The 20,718-nt window shown below is 43.0% G+C and overlaps 1 protein-coding gene across 9 annotated transcripts in view; it reads left to right on the top strand.

The window, feature by feature from the left end:
• CCDC91 (coiled-coil domain containing 91) overlaps positions 1-20,718 on the top strand; it is a 319,501-nt gene that overhangs the window by 243,324 nt on the left and 55,459 nt on the right. For all 9 annotated transcript variants that reach the window (XM_074936086.1, XM_074936059.1, XM_074936124.1 and 6 more), the window contains one exon: positions 18,833-18,946. In XM_074936086.1, coding sequence (XP_074792187.1) covers positions 18,833-18,946 — 114 coding nt within the window. The remainder of the gene's footprint in view (positions 1-18,832; positions 18,947-20,718) is intronic.

Genomic DNA, 20,718 nt, shown 5'->3' with positions numbered 1-20,718 from the left:
GGCGGGAGCAGTGGCGTGCCTTTCCCTCGGTGCGGCGCTGGTGGGATCTAGGGAAGGTGCGCGCCAAGCTCTTCTGCCGCAACTACACTCGGGGCGCCAGCCGACGGAGAAATGCAGCGATAGAGCAGTTGGAACGGGAGGTCTTAGAGCTGGAGAGGCGCCTGGCCGCCAGCCCCGGGGACCCGTCCCTCTGCGGAGCGTGCCGGGAGAAGCGGGAGGAACTTCGAGCCCTCGAGGACCACCGGGCCCGAGGTGCCTTTGTCCGGTCCCGCATCCGCCTCCTTCGGGAGATGGATCGCGGCTCCCGCTTCTTCTATGCCCTGGAGAAAACGAGGGGGGCCAAAAAACACGTCACCTGCCTTCTAGCGGAAGACGGCACCCCCCTCACGGATCCGGAGGAGATGTGTGGGAGGGCCCGTGACTTCTACGCAAGCCTTTTCTCCCCGGATCCGACCGATCCTGGCGCTCGCGGGGTGCTCTGGGAGGAACTCCCCACGGTCAGCGTGGGCGACCGAGACCGGCTAGAGCTGCCTCTCACCCTGGCCGAGTTCTCGGAAGCCCTCCGCCGCATGCCCACCAATAAATCTCCGGGCATGGACGGGCTGACCGTGGAGTTTTACCGCGCGTTCTGGGACATCCTCGGCCCAGACCTAGTCACTGTCTGGGCTGAGTCTTTGCAGGGCGGGGTCCTCCCTCTGTCGTGCAGGCGAGCGGTGCTTGCCTTGCTGCCGAAGAAGGGGGACCTCCGCGACTTACGAAACTGGCGTCCCCTCTCACTCCTTAGCACGGATTACAAAATCGTAGTGAAAGCAATTTCGCTGCGGCTAGGGTCCGTGATGGCGGACGTGATCCACCCAGACCAGACCTATACTGTCCCGGGTCGCAGCATTTTTGACAACCTCTTTCTAGTCCGAGACCTTTTGGAACTCGGGCGGAGAGACGGTCTGTCGTTCGCCCTCCTGTCTCTCGATCAGGAGAAGGCGTTCGATAGAGTGGATCATGGGTACCTCCTGAGCACCCTGCGGGCGTTTGGATTCGGACCTCAGTTTGTGAGTTTTCTCCGGGTGCTGTACGCCTCCGCGGAGTGTTTGGTTAGGCTCAACTGGACCCTGACCGAACCGGTCAGCTTTGGGCGAGGGGTGCGGCAGGGGTGCCCCCTCTCAGGCCAGCTGTACGCTCTGGCGATCGAGCCTTTCCTCTGTCTCCTCCGCAGGAGGTTGACGGGGTTGGTGCTGTGGGAGCCGGAGCTGCGGCTGGTCCTGTCGGCGTACGCCGATGACGTTCTCCTCGTGGTCCAGGACCCGGGCGACTTGGCGCGAGTGGAGGCATGCCAAGCCATCTATTCAGCAGCCTCCTCCGCCCGAGTCAACTGGGTCAAGAGCTCTGGCTTGGCGGTGGGGGGCTGGCGGCAGGTAAGCTCCCTCCCACCCGCGCTCCAGACCATCCGGTGGAGTGCCGGCCCTCTGCTCTATCTCGGCGTTTACCTTTCTGCCACGCACCCTTCTCCGCCGGAGAACTGGCAAAATTTGGAAGGCGGCGTGATTGAGCGGATCAGGAAATGGACGAGGCTACTCCGATGTCTCTCCCTTCGGGGGAGAGCACTGGTGCTTAACCAACTAGTCCTGTCCACGCTCTGGTACCGGCTCAACACCCTAGCCCCGGCCCCGGGTTTCCTGTCCCACCTCCGGAGATTGATTCTGGAGTTCTTTTGGTCGGGATTGCACTGGGCCCCTGTTGGAGTTCTTCATTTGCCCCTGAAGGAAGGAGGGCAGGGCCTGAAGTGTCTGTACACTCAGGTCCGCGTTTTCCGCCTCCAGGCCCTGCAGAGGCTCCTTTATAGTGCAGGTAGTTCGACGTGGAGCATATTGGCGCACGCCTTCCTACGCCGCTTCCATGGGCTCCGATATGACCGGCAGCTCTTTTATCTTTGTCCGAGAGGTTTTCCGCGAGACCTCTCCGGGCTGCCGGATTTCTACCAGGACCTCCTCCGGACCTGGAAACTGTTTTCAACCACCAGGTCCGTGGCGGCCATCGTGGGGGCAGATCTCCTCACGGAGCCCCTGCTACACAACCCCCAACTTCGTGTGCAGGCGGCGGAGTCCCGCACGGTGCGCCAGAGGTTGGTCCTGGCGGGAGTTACGAGGGTCGGGGACCTCCTGGACTACGACCGGGGAGACTGGCTGGATCCCCTGACGCTCGCTCGACGCATGGGGCTCTCCAGCCTTCGCACCCCCCGGCGCGTGCTTCAGGAGGTGGAGGCCGCTTTGACCCCCGCTGCTCGGGCTTATGTCAGCCGAGCCTTGCGCGAGGGCGCACCCCGCCCATCCTTTACCCCAGGCCCGCCGGACCTCTCCATCGGGCCCCTACCCTGCCGATCCCAACACACCCCTCATCCTTTCACTGCAAGCCGGCTGCATGAATTGCAACCGGTCGGTTTTCAAGTTGCACCACGGCAATATTTATATACACTCACGCTCCATACCCTTCACGCCCGCACCCTGGTGTCCCGCCCCGACACAAAGTGGCGAGATCTCCTACCACCCTTGGAGGGGGAGCAACCTCGGTGGGCCAGCCTGTACTCCACCTTGGTCCCGAGGCCCGTCGGGGACATCAGTTGGCGGCTCCTTCACGGGGCCGTGAGCACGGGCGTGTTTTTGACACGTTTCACCTCCGTTCCGGAGACTTGCCCCTTTTGTAATGTGAGGGAAACCCTGGCGCACGTCTATTTAGAGTGTGCCAGATTGCAGCCTCTTTTTCGGCTCCTCACAAATATTCTTTTGCGCTTTTGGCTTCATTTCTCCCCTCACCTCTTTATCTATACACTCCCCATCCGTGGCCCCACCAAGTCGCGGGATCTCCTGGTTAGCCTCCTCCTAGCCTTGGCTAAGACAGCCATTTATAAGACCAGAGAGCGGAGGTTGGCTCATGAGGCGTCCTGCGATTGTAGGGCCGTTTTCCGATCCTCAGTACATTCACGCATCCGGGCGGAGTTCCTCTGGGCGGCGTCCACCGACTCCCTTGACACCTTCGAGGAACGGTGGGCGCTGTCCGGGGTTCTCTGCTCGGTGACCCCGTCCGGTTCCCTCCGTCTGACCCTCTGATTGAGGGACAGAGCGAGAGACGCCAGCCACAGCCGTTAGCTGCTGTGAATACCATCATTATTGTTATTTAGGAGGGGTCTTATAATACATGGGTGTGCCCCCCTCCCTCCCAACCACCCACCCCGCAGCCGTGCCCATCTTGTCGGGCACTCTCAGGAGAGGGAGGGTCGGTGACCCTGGGCGCGGCACTAGGTAACTCGAGGGGGTGGAAGACCACGAGTGTCGAGGAAGCCCCCCCGCTCTAGGCCACCAGGTAACTCAGGAGGGTGGAAGACCACGAGTGTCGAGGAAGCCCCCCCGCTCTGGGCCTGGGCTAGCCTGAACACCTCTCCCTCCTGAAAGCTGTTGTGTTATACCTTCTGATTGCGTTGTTTTGTTGCTAAGTTTTTCTTTATCTTTTTGTAATCTCTGTAATTGTTACAAATAAACTTTTTTTCTGTTTCAAAAAAAAAAAAAAAAACCTTCCCTGTTACCTTACCCAGGGAAAAGGGACCTCCTTAGCCTAGGGCTAATATATCTACCTTCTATTACTCTCCGACAGCCATCTGGCCCGAACCTGTCACACTGCAGACTCTGTGCTTAGAGATAGTGGGACTCGGTGAGTGGTGTGTTTGGGCCATCTGTGGGTTGTTTCTTTGACTATTTGCTCTCTGTGTACATGTGCCCTAAGTATGCAGCTAAGTCAGGTCTGCTGTTGGTGCCTTGGTAAAGACTACGAGGTTGTGACCCATTAGAGCTTTGATCAGCCCTGCCATTAGAAGTCTCTGGGTGGTTAATTGCTCTCTGGTGGTGAGGGGTGGAGTTTGAGCTGAGTTTAGCAGGGAGAATTGGTATAAAAAGTCACTTGCTAGGTGAACTCAAGAGCTGCAAACAGAGGCAGATAACAGAATAGTTTTGGAGGGAGTTTGGGGGGGCTTTCCTTCCAGATTCAGCCAGTGTGTAAACAGTGGAGGTGACTGCAATGGATGTATCATGTTTTCTGTCCTGTCTGAAACTAGAAGGGACTTCCTGTGCATGAAGTGCAAATTGGTGGCTTTGATGGAGTGTAAAGATTCTTGGACGAGAGGTACAAGTAGAGATCAGAGAAGCTGAGGAGTTCTTTGACAGCCAGGTTCAGGGAACACCACTACTCCAGGTTAAAAGAAGAAAGGAGCTGACCACCAAGGAGACAGAGAGACAGGAAATCAGAGAAGAGATCTAGCAGTTCATAACCACCAAGGCAAGAAATCACACTGGTATTCTTCAAGGCTGAAGACAGATGAGGTTGGGCAGGCTGTGGCCACCAGAGAGAAGAGGACCAGGAGGAATTCCACACAGCTAGACTTTTCTAATTGATACCAGGTCTTCAACTCTGAAATTGTGGAAGATACTTCTAAAGCTCCAGCTGGTTCAAGTGAACAGAGAGATGTACAGGACGCATCCGTGAATGGCAGCTCAGTCCAACCTGTAAGAAAAGCAAGCTTGCCAATGGAGTTCTCCAGCCATCCAAGGAAAAAACAGTCCTTGCAGGGGATTCATATTGACACTAATGACACTACATTGTTGGAGATTTCAGAGATAATAGATGACTTCAGGGAAGTCAAAGCATGCAGAAGAGGAGTGTTCAAGCAATTTTCTCTGAGATCCTTCCTGTCCTGCGAGCAAAGGAAAGGCAGAAGCTTCTGGAAGTCAACTGATGGCTAAGTAAGGGGTTAGGATATTGTGGAACATTGGTCCATCTTCTATGGGGAAAGATGGTGGTAGAGTTTGGATGGCGCCTACACCTCAGTAGGAGGGGGACCAATCTCTTCTGGGACAGGCTGGCCAGAGTAATCAGGAGGACATTAAATTAATAACAAAAAGGAGGACAAAAAGAGGAAAGATCTGAGCTCTCATTTAGCATAGAATCAATATGCTGAGAACAAAATGAATCAAGGAAGCAAATGACATGAAGAGAAGATGGGAATCCTCAGTAGGAGTAGAGAGGTAATTTTTGTATTATATTTGGCACTGGTGCAATCCCTGTGGAATATTGTGTCCAGTTCTGGTGCCCAAAGTTCAGAAAGGATGCTGATAAATTGGAGATGGGTTAGAGAAAGAGCCAAGAGAGTGAACAAAAGATTAGAAAACCTGCCTTAAGGATAAGGGGTGACTTAATTCAGCCTATAAGTACCTACATGGGAAACACATATTTGATAATGGGATCCTCAGTCTAGCAGAAAAAGGTATAACATGATCCAGCGACTGGAAGTTGAAGCTAGACAAATTCAGACTGGCAATAAGGTATACATTTTGAACAGTGATGGTAATTAACCAGTGGAACAGTTTATCAAGGGTTCTGGTGGATTCTTCTTCACTGGCAATTTTTAAATCAAGACTGGATGTTTTTCTAAAATATATGCAGCAGAAATCATTTTGAAGAAATTCTATGGGCTGTATTATACAGGAGTCAGGCTAGATGATCACAATGGTACTTTTTGGCCTTGGAATCTAGGAATTCTGCCATAAATTATTCATTTATTTTAGGTGTTCAGATAAGATGACGATGAACACCATAGAAATGCTGATAAGTAAATTAATTAAAGATAAATATTGATGGCATAATCACACTTCCAAACTTAGTTGCCAAGAGTTAGGGACCTAAATCTATATGTAGGTACCAAGTAACCTGATGAATAGATAACTATCCCTACTCAGGTACCTAAATACAATTTTGGGTGCTGAACTTTCGGCAAACAGATTTAAAAATTTGACCTAAGTTGTCATATAAAATGTAGTAGTGGGGGAGTGATTCTTAGATTACTTTTAGTGATTAATTTGTCCTTTAGCTATGTAGATAATAAATAAACTTGTAATGTTTGGTGTGTGTGGAGGGGTGTGGGTGTGGGGAGGTGTTATACAGCACTAGAGGTTTACTGTACAGAAAGCTTGGAATAGCAGTAGGAAAATACAAAGAAAAAAAGTGGGAAAGAAGCAGGACATATTTGAAAAAATATTAAGTTTAACTTTCTTTCAGAAACTTTATATTGCATATGATTAACAAGTGAGTCTTAGGAGTCCATAAGTATGTTGATGGGCATATTGCATTTATCTGATGTTCTCTGAATGATAACTGCATAAGAAAGAAAAGTGTGACCTTACTGGGTCAGAAGAGATGCCTGTCACTAGATGCCCTAAATATAAAGGGAAGGCTAACCACCTTTAAATCCCTCCTGGCCAGAGGAAAAACCCTTTCACCTGTAAGGGGTTAAGAAGCTAAAGATAGCCTCGCTGGCACCTGGCCAAAATGACCAATGAGGAGAACAAGATACTTTCAAAGCTGGAGGGGGGGAAAACAAAGGGTTCTCTCTGTCTGTGTGTTGCTTTTGCCAGGACCAGAGCAGGAATGCAGGTCAGAACGCCTGTAAAGGGTTAATAAGCAATCTAGTTAGATGTGCGTTAGATTCTGTTTTGTTTAAATGGCTGATAAAATAAGTTGTGCTGAATGGAATGTATATTCCTGTTTTTGTGTCTTTTTGTAACTTAAGGTTTTGCCTAGAGGGATTCTCTGTTTTGAATCTGATTATCCTGTAAGGTATTTACCATCCTGATTTTACAGAGGTGATTCTTTTACTTTTTCTTTAATTAAATTTTTTCTTTTAAGAACCTGATTGCTTTTTCCTTGTTCTTAAGATCCAAGGGTTTGGGTCTGTGTTCACCTATGCAAATTGGTGAGGATTTTTATCAAGCCTTCCCCAGGAAAGGGGGTGTAGGGCTTGGGGGGATTTTCGGGGGAAAGACGTTTCCAGGTGGGCTCTTTCCCTGTTATATTTTGTTAGACGCTTGGTGGTGGCAGCAATAAAGTCCAGGGACAAAAGGTAAAATAGTTTGTACCTTGGGGAAGTTTTAACCTAAGCTGGTAAAAATAAGCTTAGGGAGTTTTTCATGCAGGTCCCCACATCTGTATCCTAGAGTTCCGAGTGGGGAAGGAACCTTGACACTAGATAAGTTTATTTTTGCTGTAGTGGCAAAGTCATGGAAAAGTAGTACTACATTGCATACAGGCTTTAACCCTGTCTGATCTTGGAAGCAATTTGTAGTAGTTTACCACCACAGATATTATAATTTGATTACTTTTTCTGAATAACCACAAACATTACAGTCAGTGGTTGCATTTTTTTTTTAAAGAGAAAATTTACTATTGCCATCTGATCCTTTCAGGGAAACAAAGAATTTTCCTGTGAAGTTGCAAAGTATGGTATGGTTTGTTTTTCATTTTAGATTATTAGCCAGAATGTTCTAGTCAATAAAATATAGTATGTTTTGCCTTCTGTCCTGTGTGTGTGTGTATTCGTTTGTAATTTACTTATCCAGAATTCTCCTTATTTCTGTTTGAAAATGGCTTAATGCTTCACTGGAATTGGGTTTGTCAATCTTAGCCTTTTAAATGATGTTGAGTGAGTGTTTTCTGAGATCGTAATGGTCAGAAATTTTCAGTAGCGCTTCCCTATAAATGGGGCTACCTTCTGTTCATGGCTGAGTCTTTTTTTCCCCCTCAACTGATATCCCTGATGATGACTGTAAGGAGAAATTGCTCCTCTCAGATGCAACCTGTGGCTCGTTTCTTCCTCAGACTTTCTTTGCCTTGTCAATTTTCTCGAATAATAATTTTATTATTTTTATTACAGCAATACCTGGGGCCTTGGCAGAACTAGGTCCCTGTTTAACAAGACACAGAAGAGGGGACATTCTTACAGCAGTGAGCTCACAATCTAATTTAGGACTAAGTCTAATGGAGAGTATAACAAACATTAGCAAGGGGTAAAGAGGGAGATGTGCGGGGGGAGATAAGAGCATGTTCTGACATAAGACATACACGCAGCTAAAGTTTGATTGATTTTTATACACAAGGATATAAACACCTTAATATCACAAGTCCCTTCCAGTCTTCATCCAAACCATTATCAATTGGCAATTTTACTGTAAACACTGTGGCTGAAGTTGGTCTTGAAGAGAGGGTAGTGTTTTCATGAGTAGTCAAAGGACAATGTTACATGCAGAATGGGCAGTTGACAAGAAGGTGTGAGGATACTTAACATAAGGAAATAGATTCAATATGTGTAACGACCCAGCCACTCCCAGTCTCCATTCAAACCCAAGTTAATGGTATCTAGTTTGCGGATTAATTCAAGCTCAGCAGTTTCTCGTTGGAGTCTGTTTTTGAAGCTTTTCTGTTGCAAAATTGGCACCCTTAAATCTTTTACTGAATGGCCAGAGAGGTTGAAGTGTTCTCCTACCGGTTTTTGAATGTTATGATTCCTGATGTCAGATTTGTGTCCATTTATTCTTTTGCGTAGACACTGTCCGGTTAGGCCAATGTACATGGCAGAGGGGCATTGCTGGCACATGATGGCATATATCACATTGGTAGATGTGCATGTGAATGAGCCCCTGATGGCATGGCTAATGTGATTAGGTCCTATGATGGTGTCACTTGAATAAATATGTGGACAGAGTTGGCATCGGGCTTTGATGCAAGGATAGGTTCCTGGGTTAGTGTTTTTGTTGTGTGGTGTTTGGTTGCTGGAGAGTATTTGCTTCAGGTTGGGGGGCTGTCTGTAAGCGAGGACTGGTCTGTCTCCCAACATCTGAGAGAGTGAGGGATCATTTTTCAGGATAGGTTGTAAATTGCTGGAGAGGTTTTAGTTGGGGGCTAAAGGTGACAGCTAGTGGCGTTCTGTTATTTTCTTTGTTGGGCCTGTCCTGTAGTCAGTGACTTCAGGGTACTCTTCTGGCTCTGTCAACCTGTTTTTTTCACTTCAGCAGGTGGGTATTGTAGTTTTAAGAATGCTTGATAGAGATCTTGTAGGTGTTTGTCTCTGTCTGAGGGATTGGAGCAAATGCAGTTGTATCTTAGAGCTTGGCTGTAGACAATGATGTGATTGTGATCATGTGATGTGTCCTGGATGGAAGCTAGAGGCATGTAGGTAAGTATAGCAGTCAGTAGGTTTCTGGTATAAGGTGGTGTTTATGTGACCATCGCTTATTAGCACAGTAGTGTCCAGGAAATGACCGCTTGTGTGGATTGGTCTAGGCTGAGGTTGATGGTGGGGTGGAAATTGTTGAAATCATGGTGGAATTCCTCAAGGGCTTCTTTTCTATGGGTCCAGATGATGAAGATGTCATCAGTGTAGAGCAAGTAGAGTAGGAGCATTAGGGGACAAGAGCTAAGGAAGCGTTGTTCTAAGTCAGCCATAAAAATGTTGGCATACTGTGGGGCCATGCGGGTACCCATAGCAGTGCCGCTGATTTGAAGGTATATTTTGTCCCCAAATGTGAAATAGTTGTGGGTGAGGACAAAGTCACAAAGGTCAGCCACCAGATTTGCCATGACATTATCAGGGATACTATTCCTGACAGCTTGTAGTCCATCTTTGTGTGGAATGTTGGTGTAGAGGGCTTCTACATTCATAGTGGCCAGGATGGTGTTTTCTGGAAGATCACCGATGGATTATAGTTTCATCAGGAAGTCAGTGGTGTCTCGAAGATAGCTGGGAGTGCTGGTAGCGTAGGGCCTGAGGAGAGAGTCCACATAGCCAGACAATCCTGCTGTTATGATGCCAATGCCTGAGATGATGGGGCGTCCAGGATTTCCAGGTTTATGGATCTTGGGTAACAGATAGAATACCCCTGGTCAGGGTTCTAGGCATGTGTCTGCACAGATTTGTTCTTGTGCTTTTTCAGGGAGTTTCTTGAGCAGATGGTGTAGTTTCTTTTGGTAATCCTCAGTGGGATCAGAGGATAATGGCCTGTAGAATGTGGAGTTAGAGAGTTGCCTAGCAGCCTCTTGTTCATATTCCAACTTATTCGTGATGACAACAGCACCTCCTTTGTCAGCTTTTTTCATTATGATGTCAGAGTTGTTCCTGAGGCTGTTGATGGTGTTGTGTTCAGCACGGCTGAGGTTATGGAGCAAGTGATGCCGCTTTTCCACAATTTCAGCCCGTGCACGTCGACGGAAGCAATCTATATAGAAGTCCAGTCTATTGTTTCAACCTTCAGGAGGAGTCTACGCAGAATCCTTCTTTTTGTAGTGTTGGTAGGAAGGATTCTGTGGGTTAGTATGTTGTTCAGAGGCATATTGGAAATATTCTTTGAGTCGGAGACATCGAAAGTAGGATTCTAGGTCACCACAGAACTGTATCATGTTCATGGGCCTGGAGGGACAAAAGGAGAGGCCCCGAGATAGGACAGACTCTTCTGCCGGGCTAAGAGTATAGCTGCAAAGATTAACAATATTGTTGGGTGGGTTAAGGGAACTACTGTTGTGGTTCCTTGTGGCATGTAGCAGTTTAGATAGTTTAGTGTCCTTTTTCCTTTGTAGAGAAGCAAAGTTTTGTGTTGTAAATGGCTTGTCTAGTTTTTGTAAAATCTATCCATGAGGAAGTTTGTGTGGAAGGTTGTTTTTTTATGAGAGTATCCAGTTTTGAGAGCTCATTCTTAATCTTTCCCTGTTTGCTGTATAGGATGTTGATCAGGTGGTTTCACAGTTTCTTTGAGTGTGTGTGGCACAATCTCTCAGCATAGTCTGTGTGATATGTAGATTGTAATGGATTTTCAATTGAAATGGTAAAAAATCCAGAGAGGTAGGTTTACTTCCTTACTGTTGGCACCTCAAAGTGAACCTTATTTTCAGGAAGCATTGTAATTCTCTGATATAAAGGCCTCAACTCCCAATGCCTATCCACTATTTGATTCTTTTCCTGCCCCTGTTACCTAGCATGGTACTTCCATCAAGCAGGACCTCACTAGCAGTGCAAGCTGTCTCATTGAAGCCTATTACTCTGGCATAGGTGTCTTTGGAGAACCTCTGACCCCTTGCAGCTTGCTGAAGAATGAATGGAGAGATGAAACAGGCTACATCTCTCACCTCTGACAGTACAACAAAACTATCTTCTGACAGCCTAGATTAGGCTACAAGAAGACCCACCTTTTCCAGTGCAAATCATGAGCATGTGGACTACCCAGATGAAATCAGTTATCTTTCTCTCCAAACTGCTAATGACAGTCTTCTGCAGCATAATACTGGTTAGGAAATTGAGTGTGTTCCGGTATCCCTTGTTTGGAGTGTCTCAGAACACTAAATTTAGAGGTGAGATTCTTTAAGTTTAATTGAAAACTATAAATTCAAAATTTTGTGAAGTTAGGGCCATGTTTTAAGGACAGTTCTTTGGAAAGTACCTGATACAGTTGGTCTTCTAATAAGAAAGAAAAACTGTAAAACAGGACCATAAATCTGGTAAATGGGACTCACTGAATGAAACCCAGTTAAGAATCAAAGTGCTGCCTGTAAGTCAAGGTACACATAAGTGTGCCAAGGTATCACACTTGATGGCTAGATGACCACACTATGACATTAGAGTCATGGCAGAGCATGAAGGGTCATGCTGTTTTCATGTCATTAAATATTACCTTGGATAATTAACTCCATCGTAGTTAAGGTTCTAGCTAGAGTTCCATGAGGAGTCTTATATTAGGTCCCTTTATAATTCTGTAAAGGAGAATGTTTATATTATTACTTTCAGTGTACACAAGTACTTTCATTGGATAACTGGAAGGCAGTTAACAAAACAAGTATAAGTTATGGATTACAAATTAAACTTTTAAAATTTGTACTCCAGGTCCTCTACCTTAAAAAAAAAATTGTAAACTTTCATAATGTTAAAATCTATGGCAAAGGCTATTTTAAAAAGCTAAAAAAACACATGTACAAAATTGCTTTTATTATCATTTGGTGTAGCATTTTGTGTTTTATTAGAGTGCGTGTAGTCCATTGTGCACATTATTTGAAGTCTGTTTAGAGGCAAAAATAAACTTATGATGAATGGAAATGAATGAAAGACCTGTAGCTTACAAGGTAGAAGTCTCTTGGAGGAACCAGCCACCTTTGAGTGCTGCAGAACATTGTGAGCCAGTGGGCTCCAGGGTGTCTGTAGAAAACCTAAGCTGTACATTGTAAGGTGAGGCCAGGTATACTTCTGACTTCCTAAGACTTACATTTCAGGAGTTGCTAGGACAGCTGAGGACCCTTTGGAATTGAAGAGCTACTAGCTGGCCCCATTTAAAGACACACATACAGATGGAAATTTACAAAAAACTTTAACTTGCTTCTGTGTAACTACTGTAGAGAATTAGAGGGGGGGAATTCATATTAAAAATAAGGAAACTAAAGCCTTTAAAAGCATGTAAATGAACAGTGGAAAATAATTTGTAATTTTTTGTTTTGTTGGGGAAAATCAGATATGAATATACAAAGCTAGGAAATAATGTTTGTTTTCAGGGCTTTGGAGCTGTGCTCCAGCTCCGCTCCAGCTCCAGGAAAAAACCTGCAGCTCCTCTGCTCCAGCTCTGGGCTCTGCTCCAAAGCCCTGTTTGTTTTACCAGCAGCCCTTTCGGGGGGGGGGGGGGGAATTGAGCAGTGTTCAAAGTCTTGTCAATGCAGAGTAAAACTCCAGCATGGCTATGCTATGGCATTAATTGAGTTATGTACTTAAATCCTCCCCATATAAGTGGGATATTACACCACTTAACTTTGCCAACATTTCTTTCTTTCTTTCTTTCTTATACAAGGTAAAGAAAATTAATACAGTTCTTAATGTTTTTTTCAGTGACAATGCAAAACGGTTCCTCACCATACTTTTTCTTCTGTTGTGATCATAATTTTACAAAAATAGCTTTTCATAAATACAGTTCTCAGTTGCTTGTGTTAATGTGTGTAAATTCTATAGAAACATGGTAGAATTTCATTGGTCTATGACTTCATCCTTTACTTGTCTAGCTTGCTTTTCAAAGTTTGCAATAACATGGCACCAAGATACTTAAGTTCATTCTTGAATGGAGTGTTCTGTACATCCTTTAGTGTTTGCAAACAATTGATCAATGCAACGTTTTTTGCATCTTCAGGACAATGCTGCCTTGCCACATCTGTGTTCTGTTTTAAGGAATTTATTATGGAGTTTGATCAGCTTTCTTTCTATTTTAATACCAAACATGGTATTTTGGTCTTTTTCACAAATTAAATTGGCATGTGAATATAGTTATGTGAGCAGCATATTTCTATAATGTGTAACTTTCTGCTACATCTGTGGTTAGCCTTGCCAGGGCTCTCTAGTCAAAGAGACCTTTGTCTCAGGGTTTGCTCCCTGGTAAACTAAATTAAAATAGAATAAAATAGTAATCAGCCTTCACAACTAAGATGTTCATATTTCCTAGGCTCCAGAACTGAGAAGATTGTGGAGGTAGGCTCTGTGATTATGAAGTTTTTCTGCTACTTCGGCTATGTGGATAATAAAAATGGCATCATTTTGCAAAGCTTACTTGGTGGTGTTTGATGAGAAGTAACTAGTTTGCTTACAAGGAGAGGGGAAAAGAATATCCTATTCAAATCCATGGGAAAACTCCCATTGATGTTCAATAGAATCAGGATTTGGCCCAAGAACACACAAATTTTTGCTTCATCAATATTTTACATTATGGAAGCATGCTAGTCCCACTATATTTGAGGATGCGGTATGATCTAATTCTGTTTAATATCTTGTGCTCCTGGAGTCTTAAAATTCCACCTGCCCAACAGGGTGAACTCCATTTAAAAGCACAGTGTTCCCTTAAAAAATATTTCCTGCAGGACAGTTGGAATTTTCGGGCTTTGAGACTTTGTCAGAAAGTGGGAAGTGTGAGATACTGTTCTTAAAGAAAAGATCACTGTATAGTTGAAAAATGTTAATAGCATTACAAAACACTTGCTTAAATTTATAGTCAAACAAAGCAAGCAAATGTTTAGAGGTGGCCATGAATAGAGCTCACAAAAAGCTTTAGAATTGGATTCTCTCTCCTTATATTGATTCTTTTGTCTTCATTCGTATATGAATGACCAGTATGCTTTAAATGAATACATTTTAAGTACTACAATAAAGTGTTCTGTTTTTTTTTCTTTTTTGCCTGACAATATTTGGCACACCATTTAGTGGTGTTCCTTTTGGCATTATTTGATTCTAATTTTAGAAACATAATTCTGTACATTTGTGAAAAGGGAAAAAATATTTACATCTTGAATGATTTCCAGAAGAAGGATGGAGTTTTTCTTAACTTTGAATAACTTAGATTGTCAGAACTTTTGGGATATAGATGCAACATTCCAGTATATCACCGATACCATTTCAAAATAGATTTATTTTTCTGGAGGAAAGATCTATTGTTTAGTCTGTAATGAGGATAATGGCCATATATCTCATAAAGACAAGAAATAAAGTTATATTTATTTCACATATGCAATCACGATGTGTTGTGTCTTATAACCCACAGGCAAATGGTGGGTTGCTTCAGATTTTTGTTTCTCATAAACAGTTTAGCTGCAATAGCATGTTTACTCTATATTATAAAAAAAATAGGAGTGGTGAAACAATAACTTTAGGCTCTTCAGTGGTTTTCTAGTCTTTCGATTAAAATACAACATGAGTTTAGCAAATCAATTTAAGAGTCCTAGTGTATCACTTTCAGAATTGGTGGTTTCCCATTATTGTTCCCATCTCCTTGATGCAGAGAAGCACTTAAACACATGTTTAAAGCCCATTCAAGTCAAGATGGGATTTAAGTACGTGCCTCAGAGCTTTCCTCAGTAGAGATGAAGTTAAGCATAAAATAAAAGCTGAAAATACTTTTCTGTATTGGGACCTATTTGAATGGCAGTGCCATGAGTATTTTTCTACCTTGAATGGTATCAGAGATTTTACAGTGGAGAGAGCATTCAGACGAGACATCTCTCCGATACTTAAATCCAATTACAATACTTAATAGAAGAGAAGCAGAGATATCTGAATTGCCCAGTCATCCCTTTAGGTGATCCTTCCAGAGCAGGGTTCAGACACACTGACAAGACAGTGTGGGGATATTGTCACTACTACTGTGATACTGTGCCTGTTTTGTGGCTAAATAGAGAACTTTTGTCTCTAGCACACTCAGTCTAGCACCTTTCACTATCATTACGTTTGTATGAGGTAATAAAAAAGTCTACTACAGATTACTCATTACTGCAGGTGTGTCCAACTCATTTTGTGATGAAGGCTGAATTACATTTTTAATTAGTCTTCAAAATAAGAGGCTTCTGTTTACTGTGGACCTCCCATGTTCAGGGTAAAATATAGCCATGTTCAAGGGTAGAGTATAGCCCTTGTGTAATGATTTTATGTTGTAGTTAGTAAGTTTAAACTGTTGCATTTATCATCACTCAGTGGAAAATATTGTGTGAATCACCATTAGGACCACCACTGTTTCTGCCCTCATGTTCCTTCTCTCTCAGCCTTTCTCTGCTTGTCTCTCCCAGATTCTCTGCTGCTTGGAGGTATTAATGCAGACCTCTCAGTAATTTAAGATTGCACTTATTTGGTCCTGCCAGCCACAGTAACTGAAACAGTGCTCCAGTGAGTCGGCTGCAAAGGGAAAACAACTAGAATGGTGTGATTCTAGTCGGTTTCCCTTTCAGCCAACTCTGTGTGTAAAGAGCTTCTGCACTTGCTGAAACTATAAACACAGAATATAGTTAGTTTTCCTTTGAATCTAGCTCTTTGTACATAGAGCCAACCAAACAGGGAAACTGTCATTGATCTTAGGATCCTCCGAGTCAGTTTCCCTGAGTAGATGGCATGCTGAAATGTGTCTGTAGCTACAAATGAAGCCTAATTGCAAGGCAATCTTAAATTGATTTGAGAGCCAGGTGAATACATCCATTGTGACATGAGTCCAGAAACCATGGATAACTTCATCTGAAAAATAATTAGTCACCTATTTGTGATTCTTTTCTGATAGAAGTGACAAATGTGTTCTTTACTTCTAGATTATTTTTGCTTGTGCAAGCAAATTGCACAATGCATATTGAATCTGTGTTGAATGGGCGCCATGAATGCTCTGACTTTGTCATTCATGATCAGAGTAGGAATGGCAAGAGAAGTAACAGAAAATAATTCGTAACTTTTTAGTCTGAAAAACTAATTGGTTTGCTCCTCAGGTTTATATTTTAAAATAACAAATTTCTCAGATTATTTTAGAAGTTACTTTAAAATATAATGCTTATATAGAAAGCATTACTGTAGCTACTTCAACAGCCTTGGGAAGTCCCCACAAAACTAAATATTATCCTAACGTTTTTTGCATCCATGCTCTCAGCAACACTAAGTGATTGTGATTCTCTACCAAAATCAAGCACTGCCCCTTGCTATGCATTATCCAGTAACCTAAAATAAATGGGCACTATGAAGCTGTGTCTCAGGATACATTTTTTTTCATATTTTTTCTTCTCCCATAAGATTATTTTAAATAATTCACTGTTCTGTTTGCTAGCAGAATTTCAAGGCAAATACATTTCAACAGAGCAGCTAGAGGGACAATGTCCATATGGCAGTTAATATGAAATTGAGTTCACAGAATGAGGTAATTTCAAGGTCTCAAAATAACATTAATAGGTAGGTACAGAAATGACTTCTCAGCTTCCACTTAGAACTTCCGCACTTGTACCTTTACATTTGTCTTCAAAAGCACTGCATGGATTATAATGGGGAAAATTTTCAAAGGAAGTAGTAGCAGTTAGGTGCCTAACTCCCATTGACTTTCACTCTGTTGTGTCTGTGTCCATGTGCAGAGAGAGAGACCAGCCAAGATTTTCAAAAATAGATGCATAAAAGGCTCCTAAATTCATATTTAGGCACCTAATTAAGTGGTCTGTTTTTCAAAAGTGCAGGCACTTGCATTTCTCTTTGTCTTCATTGGGAGCTTCTGGGTGCTTAGCAGATTTGAAAATCCAGACTTTTATTTAGGTGCTTCATGGGAGATGTAATCTGGCCGGGAAGGCTAGCCCATAGAAGAGAATGAAGGAATAAGGCACCCAAACTACAGCTCTCATTAGGTACTACAGTGGCATTTCTGAATCAAAATTTTTGGTTTTCAACCCAAAAATTTTGGTGTGGGGGGTTTTTTGTTTGTTTTTTACTTGGGGAGGGTGAAGGTGGGGGAGTAGTTTGGGGGTTTTTTCTTCTTTCGAAAAAGTCAAAATTTTCCAGAGGAAAAGCAATATTTTCGACCAGCTCTCTTGTTAGTACACTCATTTTTGTATTCTCTTTTTTAAGGGATGTCCTGTAAGAAGTTTGTGACGTAGTTTGCTCCTTACATTACTGGGCTCTTTTTAGAATAAAATACAAAATATAGGGTCATATTCACCAAGGTTGTTCTTAGGGATCAAGTTGCACCTTCCTGTTCCAACTAGCTCCCTTGCGCTGAAGTAGAAATTCACAGGAGCACAGGTGGTATTTCTGTTGCCCTTTGCTTTTGGGTTTTTGCCAGGAAGGACATAGGAGAGGATATCTTTAATTCATGTAGAGAGTCCTGTGTCTCTCTCTTCCGAGACCTCCTTTTCACAGGGTGCACTACCCAGTTTTTGAGCTGTGATGACATGTAAAGCTGCTTCTGACCAATGCACACTCCTCAAGATGGACTTCTGTCTTCAAGGGCCCTATACCAGGCCTTACACTGCTTGAAGCTGGCTTAAAATCTGCCTGAACCTAGTCCATAATTTTTTATAACACGCTTGTGTTCAGTGGATAATATACTGTGAGTTTATCTGTAGCTTTGTCTGGCCAGTTGCTTAACAAATGCACAGTACTAGATATTAAGTTTGTTCCAAATCCTAAAACATAGTTCAGCATTACATCTAGTGAACGTTATTGTATAGTTTGGTAATTAGGTTGAAAAGTGCAAATCCAAAATTACTCTTTTGCTAGCATTTCTTTCTTCTCCATATACAAGCTACTGTACAGTACATCCTTGTGCTCCAGAACTCCTGTCCGACTGAGTTTCACTATTAGAAATTTTATGGTTGGCTCCATTGGGTTGGGATGCAGCCTGTGTATTTTGAGTGGAGAGAGAGAAAACTTGGGCTAATGTACTGCTGCCTAAGTCTGTAACCTGTACACAGAAGATGTATTAGAAAGGAAAGATGTGTTTGAAAAGGCTGTCCATGGCTTTATCCACAGTAGTATATCTGCAGTGGTGTATCAGAATTGATCCAGAGTCATACAGTTTTCCCCCAAACCCAACTTCAGTTCTATTTCTTCTTCCTTTGCAATCTCCTGGAATACTCTAGGACACCACAGGTCTTGGAAACTAGTTCCTGATTTGGGGGCTTATACACATGATTGTGTCGGAACATCCCTAGTTCTAAGTTCTGGGTCCCAGACTTCAGGCCAAGCCCAGATATCTCCACTGCATTTTTATAGCCTTGCAGCCTGAGCCCCACAAGCCTGAGTCAGCTGACATGGGCCAGCTGAAGGTGTTTAACTGCAATGTAGCCATACCCTAATTGACCTCAGTAGGAAGCAGTGTACTCCTACCTGTTGTTGAAATTGAATGCTTGAAAATTGCTTCATTATACTTTCCTTTTGCTGACAGGTGAGAAACTTACTTCTACAAATGCAGCTTTAGATTAGTTCTAGCTCTCTCCTTTGTATAATGTAGGGATTAGAATATTAAAGGTATTGGTAGACATATGTATAGATATTTATATTGGAGATAACTATGATTGTAGGAAGAGTGCAGTCAGCTAACAAACTCTTTGGGAGTAAGAATGGGATGAATTCTGAGAGACTTTTCCCTATGCCCCTAAAATACTGGAAATATAGAAATGTACATGTATACAATTTGCAGTTATCAGATTTACTTTTCTGTTACAGGAAGTTGTTAAGGCAGCAATAATGGAAGAACAAAAACGAAGTGAAAAGGCTGTGGAAGAAGCTGTGAAAAAAACAAGAGAGGAATTGATGGAATATATCAAAGAACAGAAGAGGGTAAGTGTCACTCTTGCATAATAGTGGCTGAAGGTTTAAATTCATGTGGCTAGAACTATATTAATTAAATTTATTAAGCATGAAAATCAGTTTTGAATTGTAATGTTCTCAGTTCAATTTTTATACCTTTGATTTTGTACATCTACTGTGGATAATTTTTCTGGCATAATACTATATCCAATTATGCACATCTGCAAAATTTCCAATAGGTGTAGCATATTCAATTTTATCTCTATACATAAAATTATTGTTTTGCAGACTGTGTATGCAACACACTCCGTAACTGTTGAGTTACTTATTCTCTTGTGTGCACACTAATACATGTTAGGTATTATGTTCACATTGTCAGACACCATTCTGAAAAGGTATTTTCATCTTGTTCAGAAAGTTGATGTACCAAGACTGCAAACATTTAAAGGCCTGCTCCTATTGAAGTCAGTGGGAGTTTGCCATTGATTTCAATAGGAGCAAAATTAGGACCCAACTGGACAGAAGTCCATTCTAGAATGGTATATACTCGATTCACTTCCGCGAGAGGCAAATATTTGCACCACCACTCTCCCCCATGGGTACCAGTTAGGAAAGACAGTTTTGAGTTGTGGTGGTGGCTCAGAGGAACCATGCCAGCAGAAGCTACCTGTTGGATGTCCAGAGACAATGTGTCCTCTGGCCACACCTCCTTCCACTCAGCACAGTCCAGTTTTAGGATTTTGCTTGATATCTGCAAGCCATTTGGGGACCTAGCATAATCTGAGGCTCCACCTGAATCAAACCCTGTAATTTTAGAGCTCTGAAAATATAAATATAACATTGTGCTTGAACATAACTGGTAACAAAGTCATGTTGTCTTGTGAAAGAGAGCATGGGTTTGGTCTCTTACTTCCCTGGCCAGCAGAGGCTGGGAATAGTGTGGGAATTCAGAGAGATTCATATAACTTCAAGAGTATTACTTGCTGATCAGTCCAAGAGCAGTATTGGATGAGTTCTCTGTCATTATCTTATGGCTGGAGGTTAGTTTTAGCAATATTGGGTTTGTTGACAGGGAAGGTGAGACTGATGCCCGGGGAAAACATGTTTGAGCCCATCTGTATCTTGACTAAGTTGATGAATCACTAAGGGCCAATTACGGAATAAAAGATACCACATAAAATATCAGTCTCTGTTAAAATAATTCACACCTCAGATAGATAAACTACCTGGACCACCAACTAATCTGTCTAGTACAAATCCTCACTGTCAGCAACAGTTGTTGGTAGTTTAGAAAATATGGCCTTCCCAAAACAAATGTTGTCAAAGCTGTATCCAGCAGAAAAATTCAGAAATTTGCATAAAATAGTTGAGTGTCTGGATCAAAAGTGAAAGTTTACTAAAGATCTTACATATGTCTTCTATAGAGTTCTCATGATATTTCCCTGATCTACATGAAGAGACTCAAGGGCTCCCTTTCCATCTCATTTGCAGGTGTATTTTCCCCCATCTCTTTCAAAAACAGTTATTTTATCACAGGTACATTAGTTTATTTTAAAAGTATTGAAATAAGTATTTGGCTAGCAAAATAATCCTAATCGTTGCCTAGACACCAAGAATACCATGGCTTTCATTGTTCATCCACAGATCTTCATTTCCATCTGGAAAATACAAAAAGCAATAAAAAAAATCAGACGGTTCCTCCATCCAGTCAAACCTTCAAGATGATGACTTGGCTGCTTAGAAGAAGATATTTAAAATAATAACTTTCCCCTGTAGTCATAAGCACCATCTCAGCTACCAGA

This window comes from Natator depressus, chromosome 1 (assembly GCF_965152275.1).
Source record: "Natator depressus isolate rNatDep1 chromosome 1, rNatDep2.hap1, whole genome shotgun sequence".
Taxonomy (NCBI): domain Eukaryota; kingdom Metazoa; phylum Chordata; order Testudines; family Cheloniidae; genus Natator; species Natator depressus.
The sequence above is the reverse complement of the archived record's forward strand: the minus strand, read 5'-3'. Positions and strand labels throughout refer to the sequence as shown.